At 39.6% G+C, this 27,918-nt stretch overlaps 2 protein-coding genes across 2 annotated transcripts in view; both read right to left on the bottom strand.

Annotated features, from left to right (window-relative positions):
- LOC108574053 overlaps positions 1 to 2,580 on the bottom strand; it is a 33,061-nt gene extending 30,481 nt beyond the window's left edge. Inside the window, 1 exon segment of the mRNA XM_017936563.1 lies at positions 2,506 to 2,580. Coding sequence (XP_017792052.1) covers positions 2,506 to 2,580 — 75 coding nt within the window.
- Positions 2,581 to 8,944: 6,364 nt separating this feature from the next.
- LOC108574052 (N-acetylgalactosamine kinase) lies at positions 8,945 to 26,671 on the bottom strand. The gene is made up of 10 exons (XM_017936562.1): positions 26,635 to 26,671; positions 24,638 to 24,800; positions 23,966 to 24,133; positions 19,426 to 19,633; positions 14,601 to 14,709; positions 14,327 to 14,484; positions 12,907 to 13,047; positions 12,547 to 12,661; positions 11,263 to 11,467; positions 8,945 to 9,584 (listed from the first exon to the last, which is right to left on the bottom strand). The coding sequence occupies exons 2-10, from the start codon at positions 24,796 to 24,798 to the stop codon at positions 9,419 to 9,421; spliced, it is 1,431 nt and encodes a 476-aa protein (XP_017792051.1). The 5' UTR covers positions 24,799 to 24,800; positions 26,635 to 26,671; the 3' UTR covers positions 8,945 to 9,418.
- Positions 26,672 to 27,918: the final 1,247 nt, after the last annotated feature.

Raw genomic sequence — 27,918 nt, 5'->3', positions numbered from 1 at the left:
GACAAACGCTTCTCTTTCCTCCAAAACCACTTAAATTCTATCACCTTCGGATCAAAAAATTGCCAAAAGTATACCCAAAGACTCTCAATTTCAATAAACAATTTTCTTTCGAAGAAAACTTCCTTACCAACTCAATGTTTATTTGTAAAAAGAAGAAAAAGAGCGTATTTCTCGACCAACAAAATTAAACAACAAGAATACGATACTGCAAACACGAATGAGAAGTTCGAATCAACGCGAAAGGTATTAAAACTGTTCAACAGCAACGTGGCCCGAAATATCACGAAGTTAAGTCTATTCCACGCAACTCGATATAATTAATTTTGTTAGCGAGTTATGCCAGCGTGCGTGTGTGAGAAAGTTTCCGATACAGGATGCTTTAATTTAATTCCTCGCGGGTAAAACAACCTCCACGATGAAAACTACGTTTATCTTTTATTTATACACATAATACAGAATTGTTACAACGAAAATAACACGCGGACGAGCTGTTTTTTAAAATATCGTTTCACCGAATGAAAAATCACATATTCGGAGAAGGTAATCGTCGTTACCGGCGGAATTTATGACGGCAAAAAGAATTTCAGGTACGCTCCTTGATGCCATCGTTCACTTACATAAAGGTAGAAATATCTGAAAGCATGTCTAAGCTTTTTATCGGAAACTCTCGCGTCGAACACAAACTTACAAGTTTATTCGAGCCGCTGCAGCTGAGTGGTGAACTAAATCTTGGTATACGGTCAAGTATATAAGTCTATGTAAATCGTGTTCTTCGCAGAAAGAAGGAGAGAAAAAAGAATTACAGGTAAAAAAAAGTGCAGCATTGTACACTTCGACGTTTCGCGTTTCCTGTTGCAACGATTAAAAAGAAATTGTTGAAAATATTCCACGCAAATTCGTCCAACTCAATCAACTAAATTGCACGGAAAAAACTACAGGTTTTGTCAAAAACCGCGTTGTCGAACAGGAATTTCGTACAATTGCAAACGCACACATCGTGGCGGATGAGGTTTTCCAAATTTTTATTTAAATTGAATCGCGCGCGGTATATGTATTACGAATTTTCCCTCATATTTTGCAGAGCAGGAAAAAAAGTTGGATTTTTCCTCGGTAATTTTCACATTTCGTAGAAATTAAAACATTTGAACTGTAAATTCTGTAAACTCGATTGTAATCTTGAATTAGTATTAATTAGCTTCGTAACGAATTATTTGAAATATTCAATTAACAATGGACGTAAAAAGAAAAGAATTTAATTTCGTTAACAATAGCTAAGAGGAGCAGTGTTTCTATTATAAAATTCTGCGAATGATTCATCCAACCATGTAAGGTTCAGAGAATGATAAACATTCGTGTCTAGCTACTACTACGTTCTTTACGATCTTATGCGTAAGTGGCCGCGAGCATGCGATGCACTTCATTATAGTATCACTTGTTTATAGTTGTCTTTTACGAGCAGAGCGAAATAACGAAGCGCATTAACTCCGACGTTTTACGAATATTTTTCAGTTATTGCATATCTCCTGGCGGAAATAAAACTGGTCCGGAATGCTGGACTTATTAACATTTAACTTGCTCCCGTTTCGAACTTTTATTAATTAAAATCGTGCATAATAGGAGGTGAAACAACACCGTGAATTTACAAAATGAAAATCTTGCTTATTTCATCGTTGTGTACTTTTATGTTTTCCTCTAATTAATGCAGTACCATTTAGTACATTTCCCGTTGCTATAAGACAAAACGAACGTACTATACGTCTGTGTTAGATCATCTATTAAAGTCAATTTTCTCATTACAGAGGAAGAAGTAAAAGACTGCAGGCAAATTTAGCATTTCTTTTTAATTGCGTTCTTTGACGCGAGACTGGGTTCCGTTTTCAACGATTAATTCAATTTTCATTGTACATATTAATTTTCTAAAGCACAGTACCGTATGACGTATCGTTCGAATTAATAACAGGATTTCGTGTGGAAATAACCAAGTTCGTATTTTTCAATTTGAGAGGTTACGCGTGCTTCTAGGAAACCAATGCAGCGAAGGAACAATAAGTTACAACAAACGCGTTAATGAAAGTAATGAGCGAACATAAATGTGCCATTTATCGTAACGAACCGCGTATTGCAAAAGGTAAAAGTGTTTTATCGCCGTATGAAACTTTAAAACACGTTTGCAACTTTCCACTGTGTCTGTCAATATTTCATATTTATTCTTTACAACCGCGTATTGTTTATGTGGTCGCTAATAAAATGTGTACACACGTCACGTGTGACCAACGTTTTTCACCGCGCTCTTTCTTTGTTAACAAATATTTCCGTTTCGACAGCTCTTTCAGTTGGCAACACTGTTACGTTTCAAAATGGAAAAGTTCCTCTTTTTCATACAATACACACGTCGAACATTCGATAAAGTTCTGTTTCGAAACGAACAACTTGCCAATAAGAAAAACTAATTCGAAGTTTATAGGTTAGGTTATATAACGAAAATTAGTGTTTCGTAGTACTTACCCCAGAATAAATAGCGCACGCGAAGCTGCCCCTCCTCACGGACCGCCAGCAGCAACAGGATTGCATGATAGCCATGCTTGAGACGCGTGAGCGATCCCACACAACACGCACATTCAACTAAAAGAATAAATCGATCGACAGGAAACGGCGCCAACTATGCGTTCGTGTGTAATTCATCGCGGAGGGTAATATCGAGACACGAAACGGACGAGTCACTACACCAAAACATTGTTGGTCGAACAGGTCATGAAACCGACACGTGCGATGGTTGGATGGTGACTGGCCGGCTTTCGTCACGTTCGCGGCGCGAAAACTCTAGCCACGCGCATGCGCACTGGTAATATAAAGCTCGTTCGTACTTTTCCACCCGAATAACATGCCTCATATTAGTTGACACACGCCGCATTTCCACAGCGGGGAACACCGAACTGTACTCGCATGGCAAACAGGATCACATTCTCGCGGGATATGCATAGAAATTCACTGAAAGCTAATGGAAAAAGTTACCGCCTCAGAGACTAGTTTCATTAGCATCGCGCGTGTATGGCAGCGACGCGTGAATAGTTTGCGTTTTCGGTATCGTCGAGATTGCGAGTGGAGTTTTTTTTCGCGTTGAGCTTTTTATAAGAATGAAAAAATGAAATTGTAGTGCAACTAAAAACGAGAGAAAAATATATGAAACATCGTATCTTGTCCCCCGAAAACTTTGAACAATTTCCAAATGATATATCGACCTATGGTTTCGGTGTACAGTTTTCGGGATACACGAAGATAGACGAACGCACGTTTCCGTGCCGCGATGTTTTACGATCGGTGCGTCTACTCTTTCGTCGCTCGTAAACTGCCAGGAATGATTTTACCATTTCTCTACCGTAGCGTAGATAAAGCAAACGAACGGGTTCTCTTTCCTGTTGCATATCGCGAAATTCTCCTGCCGGTTCACTTTCACGAGAAATAGGTCTCCGTGACAAGGTCCTCTCCTCTCCTTTCGCTCGAACGGACGAAGAAGACGATCGATCGGTTCACGAACCTCCTTACCTTTAGCGCGGAAGTTAATCACGTCTCTCTCCCTGCCTCATGCATATGTAACGAGCAACCGTTTGCCGACGTTTTGTGCGGCTTGAACGTTCGATTTTTACAAGCGGAAGTTCGATTCCATCGGGAAGGATCGATGCGTCAAGTACGATGAACTTTCCTATCGCTCACACGCGCCTATACATTCTACAGTCGGTCTAGTTTGAAAATTCACCACTCCTCTTGGTTTTACACCGGGAATTACCTGGTTTTATTGGCCAGTGGACATCAAAGTTTTACGCAGCAGTCGTAACACGCTTTCATCGTTGCCAGTGTGACGTTCAGATTATGACTCTCATTATCTGGCCGATGATTCCCTTTAAAGTCGCCAACAATCGCTAATGATATTCTACGGGTGTCTAAACATTTACGGCTCTGACTCGTAAAATGTTCCGCGTTGCTATCGTCTGGCTGTAATTACAATAGACGGACAATTTTCCGGGTGCTTCGGTTATCAAGGTGTAAATCAGGACACCTGTAGACAGAAGAACCTATTTCGTAGAATTTATCTCAAGAACATGGACGCGAGAGAATTCGTTTGTAGGAAGAAAGGACACCTCTCTCGCCTGTAGGCAACAGTCTTCTCGACCGCATAGTAGACGCGTGAAAGTACCATAAATTGCGGTGATGGAAAAGGGAGGAGCGGAAGACACATTCCCCCATATATATCCCAAAATCAACAGAGAGAGAAATTAAATCCGAATTTTTTTTCCAACCCGACGGTCACCCATCCTTGTGCCGACCGCAGCAAATGAAGCTGCACTTGGAATATCACCGAGACTCGACGCAATCCACCCACCTAACACCCTCGACATAAAAACTTCAACCTTTTCGCTATTAAAGCTACATGAATTGTAGTTTTCCTATTATAGTCGTCTTGTCTAAACCAACCACTTATCTCATGTGTTATTATTAAAAAGATATTGTTAAATATTGCAATTTATTAAAATTAAGTTCTAAAACAAATGGCTTAATTTGTAAATTCGTCGAGTTTTGTAATCTGTACATTGGTGAAATAAATATTTAACATTTACACATTTCGTCGATTTTATCGTAAATTTTCGAGAGTGTAAAGTGGCGGTGTTTGAAAGACAGATTTTCCGCAGTAACAGCAGATCCTTTGTAAAGATAATCGCGCCAGTGTGGAGCAACCGTCGTTACGAACTTCACGGACAACGATGTGCAAAGCGAACGTGGCAAATTAGCATAGATTTTGCGCTTTTGTTTGGCCAGTATTTAAGCGGAGGCCTCTTTCCTCCCACCTGTACACTTTACAAGAGAATCCGAGGAAACGTAAGGCAGAAATTTTGCGTGACACGCTGCGAACTCGTTCTCGTTTTAGATCCTCGTAAAATTTCGTTTTATTATACGATCCTCTCGAGAGAGAAAAGTGTCTTCGGAAAGACATTTTCCTTGGGAAAATTCGCGGCAACTCTGTTCTTCGTTCAAAATTTCATCTCGAAACAAGGCGTTCGTTTGTTACAAAATCGATCGATCGCCGTTTCTCTAATTAAAAATTCCAGTCGAGTTATCTTTAATTATACCGAGAGAATCGCGAAATTTCATATTCCATCCGGCGGAGGTGGAATATTTAAGGATGGAATAACAATTACAAGTATTTCGAAAAATAAAAGCTTTTTCTCGTTCGGTTCGGTATAAATTCGCTGGATACACGCACAAGTGTACGTGTGTACATGTACGGTGTAGGGTGGAGACATAAGCCCTACGCTTTTACCATATGCGTACCAATAGAATGTGGAAGCCTCTGAATGAATTCGAGATTCACTTCCCCTGACCTGACACGGGGGTAGGATAACATCGTAATGGGTCATTTATGTGGGATAAATAAGCGAACCTCTGGCCGTGTTTGTGGAAAGAAAGTGATATTTATAAATCGAGCTATTTTTCAGAGTTTCGTTTCTAATATTAGAATTCCCTTTTCAGCTGGTACCTGCGGGATTTTTAAAGGTGAGACACGTTCCATTCGTGTCGCCACACATATTAGTGTACTACTTCTATTTTACGTGAAACTACGTTCACCCTTTTAGAATGAGAGATTTTTAGGGAGAACTTGCTAAATATCATTTTTTGAACTTAATAAAAAATTCTTTTTTGTTATCTTGATTTGCAAACAAAGGGATAAATCGTTATCTCGAGCCTAAACGGGTGAATTTAAAATTGGTATTAAGGAAGTTTGTAACTTCGTGATACGATTTTTTGGTAATTAAAAAATAGATAGACATTTTCGTAAAAAATGTTTTAAAATTTTCGTTGATAATTCCAGAGTGTTCGTGTATTGTTAAGCAAGTTATCGAATTCTTGACGGAACGTGCACTAGAATTGCTACCCTTTATCCCGATAAGTAACGACTCAGCTGGCTTTTCGAAACTTTTTAATTCTTCCCCTTTCTGCGGAGCGCGTTTTGCTTTTAAGCGAAACGGAGAAAGGAGCGGAAGTTCACGTCGCGGAAACGCAATTTACTGGACCACGATGCCCTTCTATTTTGCCTGGTATATATTTTACCCAGAAACACACTTACGCGAAAGGACAGCTAAATTTATATTCCATGCAACATTACTAGCGATCCTCGAGAATCTTCTCTTTAAGTGTCATCGCGTTGTCAACGTGAATAATCACTTTCATCGAAGTAGAATACATTTCGCACAAAAATATCCACGTACCATTACAAAACTGTTATCTCCTCGTACTTCGTTTTAAAAGGCTCAACGACGAAAAGATCGCAAGAGAGAAAGTGGTGGTTGAAAGGGACGCGAGAATTAGCAACGGTAGCTTTTAACACGTTCGCTGCCACGAGAAAATCGATAGCACACTGTGCAATACGTTCTAGACCGCATATGCTGCGTCGATGGTAAACGATATATCGAGCAACTAAATACATCTTATTTTAAACCATACCTACCTAATCTCGATCGAGGAAACACATTCTAATCCTACAATCATGCACGCTGAAATATCAGACTGTTAGAACGAACATCATCGAACAATTGGAAAATGAAGTTTCCGTGACGAGGATGTTTCCAATGCATCAAGTTAACCGGAAAGACGAAGGTGCTGCCTGTGTTACCAGATTGGACACATAACCGCAGCATAAATCAATTTCAGGGTTCTTGATGAGCTTAAGCTCCGAGCCTCCCGTATTTCCTCTGTTTGTCGTCCTTTCCCTTCTGCAAATACACGCTAACTTGTCTCCTACGGTCCACCGCAGTCCACCAGCACAGAGAAATTTCCGTGTCTAAGTTATAGTGGTCGTCGTCCTATCGGAAGTTTAGCACTTTTGAGTAAATCGTGTGCACACCGTTGTTGCACAAATTTACATCGATTTCACGGTGTTTTCGAATTATCGTTGAATTTTAATGGAAGAGGGTAAGGACGAAATTAAACGCGGTTAGAAGAAACGAAGGGCGAAACAATCACGGGGGAAAGTTCGAGTTGGAGTATTCGAAAGGGTATGATAATAGGTGAGAGCTTTACGAAAGAAGGACCAGCGGGTAATTCTTCGAGCTTATTCGACGTGGACTTTTCCATCGTGTTCCGTAAAGATTGTCGCCGCGCGCTTACGTTTCAACGTCGCACAGTTTCAAACTTGTTACCCGGAGATATTTTACGATCGTTGTTGTTTCACGCGCGAATTCATGAGCTGTTTCACGCCTGGATGCTGGGGTAACGTGCTTAACTTACATCTTGCGAGGAAGATTCGATAAGTTGAGGGTTAAATGTGATTTGGGTGCTGGAGGATCGTAAATTGTGAAGTGTTATTAGCTTGGAAATTATGCCGATACCCTAAGTAGCTGCTCGTTGCTTCGTTAGTTAAATTAGGAACAAACATTACGTTGCAAATTTTCATCGAGAGGATACGGTCCTCTTGAATTTCAATTCGACGTTTCTTTCGTTAGGGATCGAAAGCCTAAATCGATCCCACAGGCGAAGCAAAGTTTCGGCGACAGGTAAGTCTCTCCCTCTTATCGGCTAATTTATTGACATAGACGGTAGGTGGGAAATCAATATCTGTGTCGTATCGTACGATGTGAAGTGTACCGACCTACCTCAAGGAAGAAATCTCTAAGGTGTATTTTCTTCCATTGACTATAATCGTCCATTCTTCACCCCTAATTATCCTCCAAACGGTTCCGCAATTAGCGAACAACTCCTCCATTTTGTAACATTTTTACTTTAAAAAATTCGAGAGAGAAGTTCAAAGTTACATTCATACCCTCTGAAAAAATTGACACTTTTCATTCGGTTCATTGTCTATAAAAAAAAGTCCCAAAGTTTGCTTATTTCTAGACGTCTCAAGATGGTGCACCCCTTTAAGTATTCATAACGAAAAAAAACAGAAGGAGAAAGAAAGCATTCTGTGAATACGACAGACAGACAAATGGTGGAATATTGGATGAAAAATTGAACGGTGTTCAAGATCGTTCTCCAATGGCCACAGTGATGTTTCAACTTTCATACTATTCGTCATGCTGACGCGGCGGTTCGCGTGTTACGGGGTAAACTCGAACAAATTTGCAATCAGTCACACCTGACTTCGTTGTGCGCCTGTTGTTCTCCTCTAATTTCCATGCTCGTGATGGAATTCCCAAGATCGAGGTACGTAAGGACCACCCCTTAGGCGGATATCTGGGTTGAATGGAAATTTTCCCCTGATAAATTCCATTCCGGCCGGTTTATCCTTTCGAATTCAACTTTGATTAAGTTCCCGGATTATGTAAGCTGACGCAGGACGTTTCGTTCTCTGTGTAATTTCGGCGTTGATCGTTAATGACAGTCAGACCTTTCGACCGGTTCACGAAAATGGGCAGGCTTCCGCGAAAAGCCTAACGGATCCTTAATTTCCTGCCCCTTCGTTTTTGCGTTACTAATCGTCAATCAGTTTGGGATGACGAGCAGCCTTCGTCTCTGCTTCTAATACATTTAATCATGAGGCGGTGGGGAAAAAAAGAAAGAGGGTTCGGGATCTTACAAAAAATCATGATGTATTGTTTGTGTATTATTTAGACCAATAAAATGGGGTGTAATTTAAAGAAAACATCTTCGGTAGTATAATCTCAGGTTTGTATATTTCAGATTGCCTCTCAGAAACTTACAAAATAGTACGATTTAATGCTACAATTACTAATAGAAATATCGTTAACTATAATACGAATTAGTCTAATAAGGATCACATGTTCATCACCGATTTTCATGAAATTTTAGTACGACGTAGTGCTCGAAAAAATATTAGACACGTATTTTTTTTTATCCGCCAACGTGAATTTTGAAGGGGTGACAAACAGCCCTCAAGGCTCGAGCGAAAACCTACGGCGTCGAACCTGTTGGAGTCGGAGTCTATTTGGTCCAATATCTCGGAAACTATTGCAGATAGAGAAATGTTTTAAAGGTAGAAATTATGCGTTTTTCAACGACGAATTCACCTATGTAATTATTTCTTAGAATAAACGTGTCGTTAGCTGGTGAAAGGTACCGTAGATCGTAATCGATAAGGAACGAGATTTGCTCGTATAAAATACATTGGATACATAGACCAGGAAATTTTCTTTCCCAAAGTGCACCGCAAGCGCAATGTTACCATTTTGATTGGGTGTATAAAACGACGGTAGAAGACTCGTAAGAGCTTTCACAGCTCTGCAAGTTTAATCTTCAGCCTCTTCGCAGACTTTGTGCGAGCAAAGCGAGGTATTACTACTGGCAAGATACATTTCTTACGCATAAATAATTCTATGCAGATAATTGAGAAAGCCGTTTTGATTAATATATTGGCCGGCGATTTGTAAAATGCACGTGGCGAGGTGAGGAAACAGGTGGTAAGAGGGAATTAGATCGTATAAATTGCAGCACCCTGGTTCGGTTCCGTCGGGAAGACCAGATCCTCGAGTTTGAATCCATCTTTTATCCCGCATCGAGCTAGCTCCTTCTTCAGTGCGTCCACAAATTGTGAAACCTTGTCTTTCGTTATTATGGCCACTATACAACCGCCCCATCTGTGTCAAAATAAAAATCGCAACGAATGTGTCGTTTGATTAATTTCACCGTATACTACGAAACACATGTCTATAGAGGGTGAAATTGAAACGTGGCGCGATTGCAGTGTTAAAATCAGGCAGGTATCAAGGGAGGTGACATTTCGGGTAATCGATAATTTCCAAAACATTTTCGGTGACGTTAGAGCTCGTTAGACGCTTGCGTGTGATAGCGTTGTAAAAGTACTTCGATATAGTACTGTTCGTTACTGAAACACGCCCATGGATCGATTCGATATCGTTCCTCGAGTTTGTGTATCGGACGGTGACAGGTCGGCGTTATTTTATGAATGATTTCTCCGGTACATTGAAAGATGCACGAAATAATTTCATGCAAAATAAACGTTAACGAAGACTCTCTTATATCCTGAACAATGAAGTAATCTATTCTTAATGTGATTCAAGCTGGCTGCTGCCTTGTGACCCAGCGAAATCCATTACACTTTCATTGTAAAACGATTAACCCATGTTCCCAACCAAGTTTCCGTATCCTCGTCGCTCTCTCATTCGATCCTTCTACTTTATAACATCCATTTCCACTGGCAAAAATGTGGTTACTAAAATGAAACTCGCAATAGTTACAAAGGAAGATCGTAACCGGTGTCGCAAACTCGTCAACGAATTAATCCTTGGATTAATGGACGGTTATCAGCGAGGAAACTTTTTAACGAATCTCGTTACCGCTCTGAAGTAAGTAGAATAGTGTAATTTCCGTTTTATTCAAATCTACGTAAATTCAATCTATACACAAATTTTGCATGCACGTAATGTTCCATCCATCCGTTGCGATTCACATTAGAGTTTGCGCGGGATTTGTAAAGTTCGTTTACGTAAACTGCGGCAACTTTTAAACGGGCGTATTTGTATGAAATTAAAGAAAGCAAACGTTTTCGAATGGATTATTGTTCGAGGTCTGAGTGAGTCTAACAAGGGAACACTCCGAAGCAATAGTCACCGATATTAATAAATTTTGGTGTACTGTAGTTTGGTATGATTATTTTTAACTGCTGTGTGTGGTAAAAAATTTCATTTTTATATTAAATTCCAAGTTGTGGGCGTTACCAAGGCTAGCGAAGGGGGCGTTACCAGTGTTAGCAATCCCAAGGCCACGCCCTCCGCGAGCCGCGACTATACCCCCCACTCCAGCAGTTCCAAGTCAGCAGAGTGGGGGAATATAGTCGTGACCGGAGAATCAGACCCAAAGGGTGATCGATTCTAACGAAATTCAGGCCTTTGACTATCACAGAGTGTCTTTACGATACGCAATTAACTATCTAGGGTTAATGACACACCAGAAAGGCGTGTGTCCTGCAAAACCGCAGAGACTATGCGACCATAAAGCAAATGCTATGGAGAAAATTCTGGGCCCCGCCTCATAAGTAAAGAAAATTAATTAAACGATTCTCTCCACAAAAGAGAAGCCTACTCAAATGTTTAACGAATTAAGCAATGCCCCTTAATGATTTAATTTACGACCTCGCTATATCGCTTCCACTAGCTATACCAAACACACAACTTACACAGTATTTCTATGGTTCTTTTCACTGGTCGAATCGTACAAGACACGTTCACATTTAAATTTAATTCGCAAGTAGTGCAAACAGCAAAGGTGTCATCCAGGTGCAAAGGTTTCACTTACCCAGCTCCCGTGAGTCTTGCCCCCAGTGCACCGCAAGCCGTTGCTTTGTCAACGAGATCGTCGACGCTGGGATGGCTACACTCGTACAGCTTACGCAGGCTGGTATGGCTGTCGGACATCAGTTTGCCTAACTGTCGCAGCTTCTCCTCCTCCATCATACCATTCTCCTCGCTGGTGCGTCGAAACTCGACCACTCTAGCCGCCTCTAAAATACACGCAATCGTACGACGGTTTAATCGATCGAAATTTAATAATCGTTGCTATAGTGTACACAGGGGAGACACGGTGTACATGTGCATTCGTACTTGAACGTGCACCCTATTCGACCGTTGCATTATCATCGCGTGCCTGGTTCGTTTGCGAAAATATAAGCACACTGTATACGTGTGTATGGTTTGTGTGTTTCCATGTTCGTGTTCGACGTATGAAATTCAATCGTTTTAAGTAGCCAGATAAAAGAACGTTGGCCATTATTCATGCAAGATTAACGAGGTAACGTGGCTACCTTCGCATCGACAAAACCAGATGTTTCACGGAATTTTCACATTACTCGAGAGTGTTTTTCGTGACGTTTCGCCTATATAGTCGGTTGATATTCAAAAGGAAGTTTCATCCCTTTTCGAGTTAACGAGGTCTAAGGTTAGACGAGCGGAAGTGGGGGAAAAAAAAAACGGTAAAATGGAAGCAGCCAAAGAGTTTTCTGTGCGGTTTTCGCAGCGTTTCCAGGCCAATAAATTCTATGGCTTGAACCAAACACGAACAAATAGTGTGGTAGCAATCGATAAACTGTCGTGGCGGAAATTTATTGCTTCACGAAAGAATGCATGCGAGTGATTGATAAGCGATACCGGTGTTTCTCCTCTCAACCGGGTCAAAGATTCCGTCGATTTCTTCATCGACGTGACACAGCATCCTTTTTTTGTTCTCTCTCTCTCTTTTTGTTCGTTTGGAAGAGTTTCCTGGATTTGTCTAGGCGACCTAACGCGCGGAGAATTCCTTCGCGATTTACCCGCAAGCGGTTGAATTACACTTCTTTCATAAATGGCGCCTGTTTTGCATACATGAATTATTCCGCGCGTAAAAGTGCGGCTGAAATCAAGCGGGAAGTTTTCTGCCCCGGAAAAATTACCGTATAAATAAGGCGTTGTTTACCGACGTGGAAACTTTGCATTCTCTTGGGGATATTGTTTGAAAATTGATAAATACGAGTCCTGTTGGCGGCGAAGTGGCAAACATATCTCACTCCCGCTTTATACGCCATACGTTCTCCATAAATTCTCTTACCGTTGTACACGTGAAGCGCGCGTTGTTTCAGCTTGAACGTCTGAGAGTCGCTGAAAGATCGCAGCAACGAGATCTCTTTCAGCTTCTCGTTCGTTGTGTCGAGATTCTTGCTGATCTGGAAAAAAAGAACGCGCACGGCTAGGGAATGGTAGCCTTGGAAATCGATTGATCTATTTTATGTTATAAGGTGAAAAACGATGAATATGAAACCACAGAGAGAGAGAGAGAGACGCAACAGATGCTAAGTGTCATGGTTTTTTTTTGTTTTTTGGTCGTCGATTGATAAAGTTCTCTTGTTGAAGCAATGTTTCAAGAAGTGATTTCGACATTATCGTTATCGATGTTACGTCAACTGCATACCTCGCTCAGAGTGTACGGTTCCTCGTGAAGCTCTGTTGTTACTACGGATACCATTTCGTCTACGCTTAGGCCAAGGCTTTCCTGAACGTTGATTAATCTCTGTACACGTTCCCACGGCTTCTTCCTTTTCTTCGCTATTATCTGTAAACGATAGGATTAACTTTGCTTGAGGATATTTTTAGGAGAGTTCGATGTAAGACGTGTCGATGAATTTTATTTTGAAATTGTCCGAAATTATTTTGAAATCATTCAAAATTAAATTCTAGGAATTATTCGAATTTGAAGTTAAACCAATGAAAATCGAAATATGGAAAATTTGAATCCAGCCAATGCCATTGAAGTAAGCACCACCTGAATTCAGTCCATGAAATTGAAATTATTCGAGTTTGAAATTCAGCCAATGAAATTTAAGATTCCCAAGTTTAAATATTCAAATTATAAAATTTCAATTCAGCATTGTCACTCACTTTCCTCTTAATTTAACACGTTCAGGACGACAGAGAAATTCGATTGTACCGATTTATTATCATTAATACTTAATTTCTCAATCTCTAATTTTTTCCGATGACCCACGGTGGGTCACACCGTCCTGAACCTGTTAATAAGAACAAATCCTCAAAGGGAAGATTGCGATTTCACGCACTAAAATCTACCACAGCAAAAGGAACAGCGGATTCAATAATCCAAAAAAACGTTTAATATTAGGAAGAGGGGCGAAAGTATTCTTGAAGTAATTACTACTCTGGAGGATCCCTCGTCAGTGTTAGTTTGCTCGAACACAGACTGTTCAGATTGTTCACGCGAGTTCGGTTGTTCCGAACAGAAGGGTAGAATACCTTTTGTCGACGTGCATCGATCAAAGTCGGTTGTTTAACAACCGTAAAACTTAATCGAAGCCCAATCTTATTAGTTGCTTTGAAACTCTATGTTCGAGTGATTCTTCGAGTGTTCTATATCGTTTCAAAGCAACGAACGAATCGAGCGAATGCATTACCGAGCGTTCCTGTAACTCCTCCGCAATCTTTCATCTTGATGACACAGTCGTTAATAATTACATAAATATTTTCTACCAAGAGAGAGAAAGAGAGAGAGGGAACTGTGTTTAACTTTGTTTCAATATGGAACTTAACTCGGCGTGCCATTCAATTCGAGATAATTCGAGCGAGTTTGTTCAGAAGATTCTCAAGCAAAGAAACTTACTAAGATTTAATTAATTAGTTCGCGGTAAAATGTACGTAAGGACTGATAAACCATCGTCGTTTGAAAATGAAACGAGGCTTATTCATTTTACTCGAAATGCAAAACACTACGAATAAATTTCACGGTTTTACCGCACCTCTGTTTTACGACGAAATCATTCATCTAGAATTTGCATTGGAAATTGTAAAAAAAAAAAAAAAATAAAAAATCGCAACGTTACCTGTGCAGCCAGCCGGCACTCTGCAACCCTTAAATTATAATCCGTCGTGGAGGCTTTGTTGTGACAAGCCTGACTGTGCGCAATTACGAACACTGCGGTTTTCGGTAACGTGACGCCGGTACCACACAAGGGGTTGAATTCGATTAGCATTGCAGAACCTTCGTTGGAGTATTAACAAGTATTACCATAAACATACTTACACCCGTAAATTACACAATAACGATCGAAACTATCGACAATTTCCTTGTTTCTAAGTGAAGCACCAACGATTTACCTGCTTTACCAAGAAACGCGATAGCCTGATCCATACCGCCACCTTGGGTGCCGATGTATCCTTCAGCCCTGGAGCTAATGGTAGCCAACTTGTGCTTCGACAGCTTGTGCTGGAACAGAAAAACAATTCTCTACTTCTTTCGAAAGTTCACGTTTCATTTGGAACACTTCGAATAGGAGCAATTGTAAAATGGGCCTAAATGAGTCGTGATCGAAGGATTCACAGAGACGTCAGTCGCGTGTATAGTTCGAGTAAGCAAAATAGAAGGTTCTAGGAGAAAGGCGCTCAGCAAATTCGCTCGGACAGTAAGCCACGCCTTCTCGGGCAGTAAGCCACGCCTTTTCGGGCAGTAAGCCACGCCCTCTCGAGCAACGATCCTATACCGGAGTATTGTATGAATATAGTTTACGATCGGTTCGTCTAAGGGTACATTTCCATCTGAAAACTTTTCTACCACAGCTCTCGGGAATATTCTCGTTATGTGTCTAGTTCTCCAGCACTTTCAATACCTTGTAAATTAATAAATTTCACTCTCGAGTGACTCAAGAAAAATCTTTAATATTCACTTTTCTAAATTGAAAAAGTATTAAATACAACTTCTACGGATTTCTCTAGAATATGAATTTTTTTTTATGGGAATTATTTGGAAATGATCATTCTATAGTGCGAACCGATGTTTTAGTTGGTCAAGGTCACTTCTCCTCCGTCGCTTTTCGACTCCACTCTTATCGTTCAGCAGTTAACAGTCGCCCTATAGAATCTTTCCTGCTTTAAACAACGCTTGTCGTGCCCTCGTAAAACACATTTTCTCCCACACGCGAACCAAGTTCGCAGCAAATCGCGAACGAACGCGTACTACACGCACAGATCGATTTTCCGCTTTTCAGACTTCCAGTTCTTTCCTTCTCTATTGTCCCCGGCACTATGTTTGTTTTTAATTCGCAGCCATTAAGAGGAGAACACAGAAGCAAATATCGCCGCGTTTCGAAAACATTCGCTCTAAGTGGATCGACCGGGTAATTGCGAGAACAATACATAAAGAACGTTTCAACTAGAAAAGGCAAACTTGCTACCATTCGAGTCGGCTGAAATTCGTACGGCGACGAATCGCTAATTAAACTTGTTTCAACCGTCGCGTCGCATCCAGTCCCATTGGAAAACGTCGAAACACCGACGAACAGGAAAACGAAGAAATCACGAAAGATACAATTTATACACTCTATACAGAGTGTTCAACCTTTTAGTTTGCCTCCCCCATACGAAATACACGTATAACATAGTTAAAACCTTCTTCATTTTTTAAATATTTTTTATTTCAATGCAATTGAGTCCTAAAAAATATCGCTAGAAATCACATAACAATGTTAACCCTTTGCACTCGGAGGTGATTTTGCAGTAGGAAAGGTTGCAAATCGGATCTTTGAAATTTTCAAAAACTAACGTAGAAATAAAGTGTTTTATTTCATCTAAATATTCAATGCACTCTCTATTTCACTATGATAAACAAATTTACGAAGGCCCATAGATCTGCTCTCTGTCTTCATTAATTATTTACCAAGTGACGGTTATTGAACGTCGCTTCTCAGTCGCCACTCGATTGCAAAGGGTTAAAAGTCTACGATCTTGTGTCTACTTTCTCGAAAAAGCCCAACAGACCTTACTAACAACAGTTTCAATTTTTCCAACAATCATAGCAACGTAAGAAATCCTAACAATTTCTCACTCAATCAACGAAACAAAATCTTCTCATCTTACGAGCTTTTCAACCGCAGATAGAACTAGCGACAGCTTTTCTCACATGCAGACATGATCGATACACGGTGAAACACCTACCCAATCGAGACTAGAGGAATCGCACGAAGAAAGGGAGAGAAGAAATATTGAAATTCGTGGTCGAAATTGGCAGCGGATTGGCAAATCGCGGATATCGTGGCTGATAATTTATCCAGCTGGCGAAATTCGCAATATCCACATCGGTAACTGTAATATCGTTCGCTTTAAGCGACGTCGGGGGAATCGATTTTACACGACGAAGTTCCGTTGGTCATATGCAAAACGGCTCCGCGAGAGTACGTTTATATGCGTCTGATAGAGACGGGAACGGGGGGGTAATGGAGAGGAAGGTATCAGAAATTCTTGGGGCATTTTGTTCGAAGGCACTCGACGCATAATCTCCGAAGGCCGGCAAGGTCCGCGGTGGTTGTGACTTCGCTCGAAAGAGACATTAGGGTCCAGGGAACTTTTCTCATCGATCTTAGAAACCACGAGGATGGAAAAAGAGGGACGAAGAACGACGAGATTTTACTTATCTCTCTGGCAGAGAGATCTTCTTTCCTCCTCTGTCTCGAAAACGGCGCAGCTGCGTAGAGACAACACGCGTTGGAGTATGATCGAGCTGCGTGTGTATACGTGATTTAATCAGAACGAAACGGATGCAACGGGAATGTGACACTGATACCCTGTGCAGCTTGTTAATCACGTAGCCTTACAAATCGCGACTCTGCAAGCTCTAACCCCGCGCTCCTCGTTTGCTCGTCAAACATCCCTCGTTTCCAGGATTTCTTCTCTTCTGTCGCTGATATTCCACAATTTTTAAATGTTTTTATAATTGCAGAAATTTTTCTTTTCAGTTTTTCGCTGTAACCTGTTTCACATCTTAAGCGACTCTGCAAGCTCTAACTCTGCGCTCCTCGTTTGTGCGCGAAACATCCCTGGTTTCCCGGATTTCTTCACTTTTCTCACTAATTTTCAAACATTTTTGCAATTGCAGAAACTGTTTTTTCATTTTTCACTGTAACCTGTTTCGTATGTTAAGCGACTCTGCAAGCTCTAACTCTGCGCTCCTCGTTTGTGCGCGAAACATCCCTGGTTTCCAGGATTTCTTCTCTTTTGTCACTGACTTTCCAAGATTTTCAAATATTTCTCCAATCGTAGACACTTGTTTTTTCCATTTTTTCAGTGTAACCTGTTTTGCATGTTAAGCGACTCTGCAAGCTCTAACTCTGCGCTCCTCATTTGCTAAACATTCCTGGTTTCCAGGATTTCCTCTGTTTCGTCACTGATTTTCCACAATTTTCAAATATTTCTCCAGTTGCACACATTTTTTTTCATACTTCGTATCTTCCTCTTTAGTTTGGGCCTAGACTCGAGGAGAGAATGATAATTTGGCCCCAGAATCAGGAAAAACTGCCCATGCCAGCTCCAAGAGGTGTTAAATCCACGAATTCCTTTTCAAGTGACTTGTCCATCGGTTTTTTTTCTTTTTCACGCGTTGAAAAATAGAAGCTCTGCAGCGTGGAATATTAGAATACATCCTCGTTATCCAGAGTAAAGTCAGATCGACTTGATAAGTCTTTACATATATCCCGGATGAAGATGATCGCAGCAAGAGTCGCTCTAAAAGCGACGGAATAATCCCGCGGGAGGCGTGAGGAATATTTTGGACAGTTTTTTTTTTTAGACAGACATTAACGTCAGGATTAAGCGTGGGGAAAAAGAGATTGGATAGGGGAGTATTACGGTGAACGATGAAAACGGCGATGGCGTCGTTAATTGGGCCGCGATATTAGATAATTGGCCGAAATCTCGAACCGTTTTTTTCGCGAATGGGAATCGCGATAAATGTGACCGAAATTCTTCCTTCAAATATATTTCTTTCTTTTTTTTTTTATGGTGGATAACAGAGATCGTAATAAAGACAGCTTGAATACTTTCGAAATATCGAAATGAGAAGATCCGGAATATTTGAACTCCTAAATGCTTAAACAAATTTAAAAGAAGGAAACAAAAGCTTCCGAAGTATCTTAAATAACGAAACAATCACTTTCGAAATATCTTAAATAACAGAATGGTAATATTTCAACTCCCAAATGCTTAAATGAATTTACAAAAAAAGGAAACGAAAGCTTTGGAAATATCTTAAATAACGAAACGGCAAGGTTCAAGGGACGAAAAAGAAATTTTGCGAGTATAAAACTTGCCGTGAAAGCGTTGAGTGAACTCTGACACGTTTCATCTAACGGATATGTTAAGTGTAGTTAAAAAGTTTCCCCGTCGTTCACGTGGAATGTCTGCTTGACAGGATAAACTTGAGCGACAACTTCGTCTCGAAGAGCCTTACCCTCCAAAATTTTGTACAGTCATTCATCTTTCATCTTGAAACTTGCGAGGAGCGTGTTTCTTCCTCGAAAAACTTTCAACGAAACGACCCTCGATTTACACAAGTTGGACATGTGTTCTAACATGTTCATAAATAGCAACCGTCATTTAGAAAAAACAATATGATCCTCTTAGTATTAGGTCTGCCCACTAATTCGCGTCGAATTTTATAATTTAGATCGATATTTCAAACGAACTTTTAAATTTGACTTTTCATTCCACAACTGTTTTCTGTTTTTTAAGACCATTATGTCTTGGATTTTCATTCAGATATTTTTCGCTTTTGGTGTGAACTTATGACCTAATATTTTCCTATTGTTATCATTTTTATCCTATACTTATTTTCTGCCTCTTCTCTATTCTCTTTTTAACGTCAAAACATTTTACTTTTCTATGGCAAGACCATTACATCGTCGCTATAGTATTTTCTTGGATTTTCGTTCAAATACTTTTCGCTCTAATTACCTAATATTTTCTAATTCTCTCTATATATGCTCTAATTCGTCATTTTCATCCTACACTTATTTTCTTTTCACCGTCGAAACATTTCACAACGCGATTACAAAGTTTCAACGATATCCGTTCGAGTTAACGAAGAATGAAACAATCTGTACACCAATGAAGCTAAAAAAACAACTGTTCGAAGAGGTAGAAGGTAAGTACTCACCTGACTGGCGTGCACAGTGAGCAGAACCGCAGAGGAGACCAGAGCGCTCGAGCTCGAGAGTCCTGAATTAGGAGGAATGTTACCCCAAACAGCAGCCAGGATTCCCCCAGGTGCAGATTCCTCTGGGATCACTTCGAGAACTCCTTTCACTCCGCAGAGGAAATATTTGTACCAGTCTGGACCATCGCCGGTGTCACTGATGCAAGCACTGCGTTGACAAACGTCAAATTTATTTCTCCTTCTCCTGATTACGTTATAGCCCGCTCCCTCCCTCGACATTCTACGTATCTCCTCCTTTTTCTCGACAATCCAGATAGAAAATTATTGGATAAGACACAGCGGGGAATCCTTGCGCGAACTATTCCAACGAATTTTCCAAGGTGATGTCGCGTATTTTCAGATAAAATTTCGAAAATTTAAAAGAAGGAAATGTAGAAAATTTAAAGAAGAAAATTTAGAAAATGTAAAAGATGAAAATTTAAAAGAAGAAAATGTAGAAAATTAAAATTTTAAAAATTTAGAAAATTCCGATTTTTTTTTTTAAACTTTTCAGGATTGTAGGGGACCTCGAGAGAAGTATCGGGCAATTCTTTTTCGGCCATTTTTCGGTCCTTCGGGATGAAAAAAGCCCTTGAATAAAGATAACTAATATCTTTCAAATTAAAATAGATATAAAACAATGTTTATAACAAAAATTTAACAGCTTTTCATGCCTCACAAGACGGTGCTATTAAATTCCCATTAACGTCCCTGCTATCAAGTTCCCTTGTTAACAAAACTTCATACAATTTCTATTTTTTATTCATTTTCTTTTAATTCCACGCTGTTGCACCGCACAAATATTTTATTCCCGCGTTGTTTCTTTGCTCCTTTTACCTATGCATTTTATTCGCATACATATATGTACACCCCGCCGTGGCACGGATTTTATCGTGTATTCTTTTTTTTCCACTTTTACGGATTAGTTTGTTTTTACAGTAACATTCGGAAATTTCACGGAAACCCCGGGAATGGCGTACATATACTCGTCACATGGTCGAGGGAAAAACAAGGGAATATTCAGTCGTAAAGACGAGGGGAATTACGCTGCTTCCCTGTATTATCCTCTTTTCGTTTGCATTACGACCGACTTCATTTCTCTCGTCTCGCAGGGCAGAGACCCGTGGTTATTATACGTGAAAGTTACCCCAACCCTCCTCCTTCTCCTCGCCGGTGTTTCACGGGAAAAAGATTAATCAGAGGGGCTGCAACAAGTCGGTTGGTCGGCTTCTTTTCGTTTTTCTCAAGTCTTGTTAAATTCAAATTCGACGTCATTAAGGTTCGGACGCGGCTGCATCCACGACGAGGATTAACCTTTCCGCTGTATAGGGTGTCTCGCTCGCGACGAACGTCGGAATTACTTTTGTTGCCGTTGGAAGTTGGAGAAAACAACTGGAAAAGGTAAGTATGGTAAGTGGTATGCGAAAAGTTCTTCAAAATGATCTTGAGTTAGTATCATTCCAAGGTCGTCGATATTTTTTTTGCTGTTTAACCCTTTCACTGCTATTGGCGCTTTGAAAATTTGGTCGCACTGTGCTGTTGGTGACTTTTGGTACACTTTCATGTTAATTCGATTCTTCAATTTTGCCCTTTGAGTATTCTCGCTTTGATTTAATAGTAGAAATTAAAAAAATGGTAAGTTTTTAATTTTTTAAAAATTTTTGAACGCTGAAACGAAAGACTGCCGATAATTTTCTGAAGCGAAAGGGTTGAGGTTGCTTTGAGGTTTTAACGTCAGCCTGATGTTGGCTGCAATGTATATTGGAAATGAAAGATGTCAATGTGTAACAAAATTTTTATGATCTTGGAGTAATCTTGAAGATGACCTTAAGGGACTTAATATGCAAAGAAATATTGATAACCTTGGGGAACAAAAAAATTTTGATCATCTTAAAATGATCTTTAATATAACTTTGAGAGTATTTAATATGCAAAAAAATGTTAATGCTCTTGGAATATCCCTCAAGCTGACCTTAAGAGGACTAAATATGCAAAAAGGTCTGTGATCAAGATGACCTTGAGAAGATTTAACATGCAAAAAAATTTGGATGATCTTGAAATGCCTTTTAATATAATCTTGAGGGGATTTAATATAATCAAAAAAGTGTTAATGATCTTGGAATATCCCTCAAGATAACATAGAGGGGGCTTTTCTTTTATCATAACTAACTGCAACTCTTGAAAAATCATACAAACTCCTCTTTATAATTTTTTCTTACTTTCAACACCAGCGAAAATATTTATAAGCGAGACACCCAGTGTAAACCACGGAACCAATTCTCCTTAATAAGATTCTCAAACTTTCTTTCCATTAATATCTATTTATTTACGCACCGGTACAAAAGGCACGCTGTTAAACGATCAATTTCAGTTGATTTTCACGATCGTAAGAGGAAAACGCGCTTCTTTATATGAGCCGCAAGATTACACACCTGTTTGTCGACAAGCTTCTCGAGGAACAGAGACGTACTTCACTTCCGGGTAACAAGTTTTAAAAACATCAGAACCTGTCATCGATGAGTTACGAGCCGCGCAATTTCCTCAAAACAATCGGATTTTCAGGCTCGATACAAAAAGAAACAGCTGCATGTAACTGGCAACGATTCTTACGCGATAAACGGCAGCTGTTGTTCCGATCGTTTTCAACCGCATTGCGGAATACCTATTTTTCTCTCCGACGATTTCTACATTTCCGCGTAGCTCGCGGCCATTTGGAAATTAAAACATGTTTCCTTGGAAAATAGATCGATACAAACGTTACAAAAATCTTTCTTTCGCAGCTAAAATAATTAGCACAGAGAAAAAGAGGAAAAATTCGAAAATTTCTCATTTGCACGTTGTCGAAAGGAAAGAAGCGTGAAAATCTGTTTCAATATTGCCTTGCGATTCCTCCTTTTGTCCCTGTCCAATCTTTCACCGCTCGTCCTAGTGACACCTTGACGTCTCGTCGATTTCATTCGTTCCTCGTCGCGTTAAATAACTCTCGAGTATCGATCGAAGATCGACGGAATTTCGAAGTGAGTACAGTGGAACCTCGATAACTCGAAAACTTCTGTAAGACTTACGCTCCGCTGTAAAAATATCTGCAACTTGAAATAAAACTTCGGCTAACTGGAATTATTTTTCACGCGATTAATTTTACCTCTACAACTCGAATTCAGAAGAACTCGGAACCTCTACAAGTCTAAGTCAACTTCTACATAGTCAATCGATCAAACAGGATCAACGGTTCTACGATACGTTTCGTTTCTTTATAGAGATAAAAACAGTGCATGCGTTTTGATCAGAAAAGCAGTTCACTGTGAATGATCGAAGGAATCAATTAAACCACAGTTCTATCGTTTCTCATTCTTTTCTCCGGAATATATGTAACAAAATGAATTCTAAACGCAACAATGCCTGATGAAATAAACGTAATTGAAATAGTAAAAACTAGACGAAGAAGGAAAAAAGATCTTTTCTCCTGATGATATGGTAACAAGTAGAAATTCTAAACGCAAGCGCAAAATATTAACATTGGCTAACAAAATAAACTAAAAATAAAGAAGCAAAAAAGATATTGCTAATGACCTCTTACTCGAAAACTCGATAAGTCGAAACCTCTATAACACAAAGATTTCTTCCCTTCCCTCGAGATTCTGCGTGTACAGTAAACCAACGAAAGATTGTTCGACCTAGGATTTTCATTCGCCGTCCGCTAAACACGGCATGGCTAATGAAATTACGCAGCCTAGCTTTATCGTCCCACCTCTCATTTTATTGCGACCTCTTTAATCCACCGAGCCGCTGCTAACGTTCGCCAGCGCGCAACGGCCGCGCCGCTGCTTTTCTTTTTTTTCCGGCGAATTAGTTTCATGTCGGGTCGAATGCCATTTATTTTCGTCCCCCGCGAGAAATGCAGCCGCGGAAATTTCTTACCGGCGAAATTGCATTCCGATGCTGTGTACGGAATTTTGTATTACACCAGCGGCCCGGTTTTCCTTCTCCGCTCTTTCTGGACCGAAGGACTAAGGTTGGTGGACGCCATTAAAATTTCTTCACTTGAGAATAACCGTGAGAGAGAGAGAGAGAGTTCGTTTTCTCAGAGAAAACCATCGTTTTCGTTGGAAATTTCTTTCACAATTTATTCAACGCTTCTTTTCTCTCTGTTCAACGTGTTTTCTCTATTTTTCTTTTCGTTTTTCTTCATAAAATTATACCTCTTCGCTGAAGCACGTTAAGCGGGAGAGACTTGTGGTAAACTGTGGTAAATTTACAACCCAGCTACACCCTGGATCGTGTTTCCGGAAGTGTAGCGCGACACTCCAATTACTTATACCCTCAAAAGCTTAGGATAGTATTAAGTTTGTCCTTGGTAATTGAACCACGCGATATTTCTTGTCCGGTGGACTTGGGATGTAAAGGTACTGCAGTTTCAGAAGTGTTGGTTGTTAGTTTCTAATGTGAGACTCGACGAAAGTAGAACGATTGATAAATATTTCTTTTGATTTTTTTTACTCACCTGACATTTTTCATATCGCACTGGAAATCTTTGTATTTCGAGTCCACGTTGGTCAGACGAACGTCGTTGCCCTTGGAGAGCGCCACGGCAACAAGTATGTCTTGCTCAATGGCCATCGGGAAAACGGCATATCCGCAATAATCGATGTGCTCGCCAATTAAATTAACTCTGCGGACAGATGATCAAAACAACCGCAATTACACACGGTGGACAAGCGGAGGCTCGTGTAAATGTAGGAATAAATTGTTGAAGTAGATTAACGAAAACACCTTTTGTTGTGAATGAATTACTTCGAAAAGTATTTTTAATTTTCGGAGTCAGAGGTCATATTATTGTACTGCATCTCTGAACGCATTTTAACGTTACTTGCAATATGCGAGAAAACCAATATATGCACGAATATTGGAAAAAAATATGGGTGACCTTGAAACGAAAATATTCTCTGCAGCGTATACGTCCTTTGATATCACTTAAATTGCACGCGAAATATTTTTCGTATCGTTGCAATTGAAAAGGATATTTAATTGGAGAGAATGATTTTGAAAGAGAAATATTTGTCGCAGCGTGTATGTCCTTGAAAGAGAAATATTTGTCGCAGCGTATATGTCCCCCAAATTACATACGAAATTTTTCGTATATTGAAGTAAGAAAAATACAATTTTGTAAATTTACCTTCCTGGAACTCTGACGAAAAACGACGGCTCCATGTTGTATTTGGATTGGAAATGATCCGCCAAAGTGTCGAGCCTCTTCAGTAGCTTCTCATCCGGTCGCAGAATGGGAACATGCTCTTCTGTTTCCACGTCGCAATTCCCATTTCCATTGCGCGACATACCTGAAACAAATTCATAAAAGGGATTTGCAAAGTGTCCCCCATGTGTGTCAAAGCACTCCATCCTAATCAAATTGTTCCGCAACGTTTGCTTCCCAGAGTGCTCTTTGTTCACGAAAAATGTTTGTTTCTTTTGTTTTCTTTCTTTCGAGTACAGGAGCTTGTTGCTTTGCGAGATACTCGAGAGAAATGGGGCTTTGTGGCCGCACTGCGGCGAAGAATTCAATTTTCCGGCATATTCGATCGTGCCGTTGGCGACACGACGAGTCTTCGTCCGAAAATCGGCATAAAAATCGTGTAGAAACGAATTCCAACGCGAGCAACGACACTCCGGATTAAAATGGCGAATCAGGTTACCGCCATTAATGTAATGACGTTGTTCCACAAGATGGCGAACTCGTTGCGTCGTTTGATCTGTCTCCTAAACGGCGCGAAGATTTCGTTAAGTGCCAGACGATTATCCGTTCACTTGACTTCACGTTACTCTGTTTTCGTAATTATCGGGAAATTAAATAAAAAACCGCGACTTACAGTGTATTTGTTTTTTTTACACTTCCTTTCCGTATTCAAAATCTGTCGCTAATTAGCAGAGATCGAGAAAAACGATCGAAATAAATGAAGTCGTAAAATATGCATTACCGTGTGACGACGTTAACGCACAGTGAATCACTATTTAGATACGGGTCTACTTCTGTCGGTGAAACAAATTGTACAAACACTTTTACACATCCACGTAAGTACACTCGATAAACAATTAACGAAACGTTATTCTATTTCCTTTGCTCTACGAGAGGTTCTGAAAACGCAGACGTACGCAGAAATATCTCTTTTCACAATGAAATTGCAACGTGTTCACGATTTGAATGATTTATGAACGGATTTTGGAATTTCCAGAAATTGATACCAGATGTCGATTATCGTCTAATATGCTGTATATACGTAATACGTGTTCCCTTTTGGTTCTTATCAATGTGAACACATGTAATGAAGCAGATACGTAGCCTTTGCTAAAAACAGCACTTGACAATGCACAAATATTATCTTGCTTGAACATCGCTTAAAGAATATCTGATGCTTTACCGATGAAAACAAAAAAAGATTAGGTTATCAACAATATCTAAAAATAGACATTTACACAAATTTATCACTAAAAAATGCACCAGTGTAAACATTTCACAAAAGAGGCACTTGCTTGTTATTCAGAAAAAATTACCGATACGCGACGAGCAAAATTGTATTTAACAATTTATTTTTCTTTATAAAAACGAAGAAATCAAATTACCCGAGTTATCTCGGTATTTGCAGCATAAAATTGCAATATTTGCGTTGTTAATATTTAACTGGGGTAACTAAAATATCGTTGATCTGAATGCTAATAACGTTTCCTCTTGTATTTATTTCAATTTTGCAATTAAATTGTTAGTAAAATGTTCGTGAATGTTCCGTTCGATCGTTTTTACCGGTCTAGTTTAAGATAGTTTTAATTTTCTCTACGAAAGGCACCACCGTACAGCGCGTCGATTGAAATACGAATGTTGTAGAAAAAAAGTGAAGAATTATTACAGTGAATAACGATTAAAACGTTTAATTTTGTAAGAATAATGTAAAACGATATATTTAATTAAGTAGCATTTCAATTCTATCATTTATTGTGGAAGTATATGTATATGAATATGTGTGTATAAATTTCTACACACCCGCGTATGTACACGTGCGTATATGTATTTAAACCGGATAGTACCGACCGTTGTCGCGTCAGCTTTTCGTGCTCTTATGACAGAATATAGGATAAAAGCAACGGGATTCATCGAAATAAGAAGACAAACGTAGTATATACCTGTGAAATGTAGTAACTGCACCGTCGAGTTTTGTTTATCAAAATGGTGACACGTCACGTTATCGCAGTGTTTTAATCATAGACGAGGTACAAAATAGACTTGCCACGTTATGGGACTACGCGTCTGACTAAAGACGAGGTACAGCATAGACCTTACACGTAATGTACTTTCGTGTGTAACGTTCTGAAATACCGATCGTGTAAAAAATTAGAATTTTTGTTATGCCCTCTACGATATAAAGCGGTGAGTTTAGAAATTACATACAATCCAATCATCGAAGATGGTAAAGTCGTCGGCAGATGTAAAAAATTCTTTTATTAAATTTGCATATAAAGATACGCATATTTTGTACTTAGTCTGTACTTCAATTATGTCAACAGGTTATGTTTTTTTCAACATGCTATTCGACGACGCGAAATTGTTCTGACTTATCGGTCAGAAAGATATTCGTATACGAGTATAATGTGTTACCGCAAGTGGCGCCTGGCGCCAGTGGAATATTTTTTTTTCAAATCTCTAAATCAAACATCGTAGTTCTTGCAAAATAATATCAATATTAATAAAACAATTATTAGAACCTCGAATCAACAATATGTTATTCCTCTTTGCAACGTAAAAAATTACTAGCCGTGAACAATATAGAATTCTACATACATATTTCAATAGCACGCGGATGGAATTATCTTTACTTTCCATTAGGTATCTACTTTACCGAGGATTATTTCCATCTCGATATAACGATTTACCCTATACAGATACATTACCGACATAAGGTAACAGATCCGCCGAAAGACAGACTCCTTTAGAACTTTCATCGATCCTTCATAGATGTCAGGATTAATTTTCAAATTACATCAGAAAAAAAAAACATCTCTTACTCCTTCGAAAAGAATACATCTCTACACCTTACAAAGATCGATAAGACTGTCACTTTTACCCTATTAACTTTCCAATCCACGGAAACAACAATACACACACAAATTCCATCCACGTCATTTTCATCTCTGATACAAAATTTTTCTTCACTGATCCTATATTCTCCTATATTCTTTCCACCGTTCACGTCGTACGCGTACGTAACACAGAAGAGAGCAAGGGACAGAGACGTCAGTTTAATTCGTATTACTTTCCTCATAAATCCGTCGGGATTCACGAGGACCAGGGAAGGACGTAGAGAGGGGGCAGAGTCCACAGGGGTGTAAGCGATATAATGTCGCATATAACGCGAAAGGTCCACGTGTATATACGTATATATATACACACATATATACACAGGTTTAGGT

The sequence above is a fragment of the Habropoda laboriosa genome, unplaced genomic scaffold (assembly GCF_001263275.1).
Source record: "Habropoda laboriosa isolate 0110345459 unplaced genomic scaffold, ASM126327v1 scaffold145, whole genome shotgun sequence".
Lineage (NCBI taxonomy): Eukaryota > Metazoa > Arthropoda > Insecta > Hymenoptera > Apidae > Habropoda > Habropoda laboriosa.
The sequence above is the reverse complement of the archived record's forward strand: the minus strand, read 5'-3'. Positions and strand labels throughout refer to the sequence as shown.

Coding starts and splice junctions, on each gene's coding strand:
- LOC108574052 (XM_017936562.1), bottom strand. CDS start 24,798: ATGTCGCGCAATGGAAATGGGAATTGCGACGTGGAAACAGAAGAGCAT. Junction 19,634..23,965: donor TGCGATATGAAAAATGTCAG/GTGAGTAAAAAA, acceptor TTGTCAACGCAG/TGCTTGCATCAGTGACACCG. Junction 14,710..19,425: donor TCACTGTGCACGCCAGTCAG/GTGAGTACTTAC, acceptor TTTCTGTTCCAG/CACAAGCTGTCGAAGCACAA.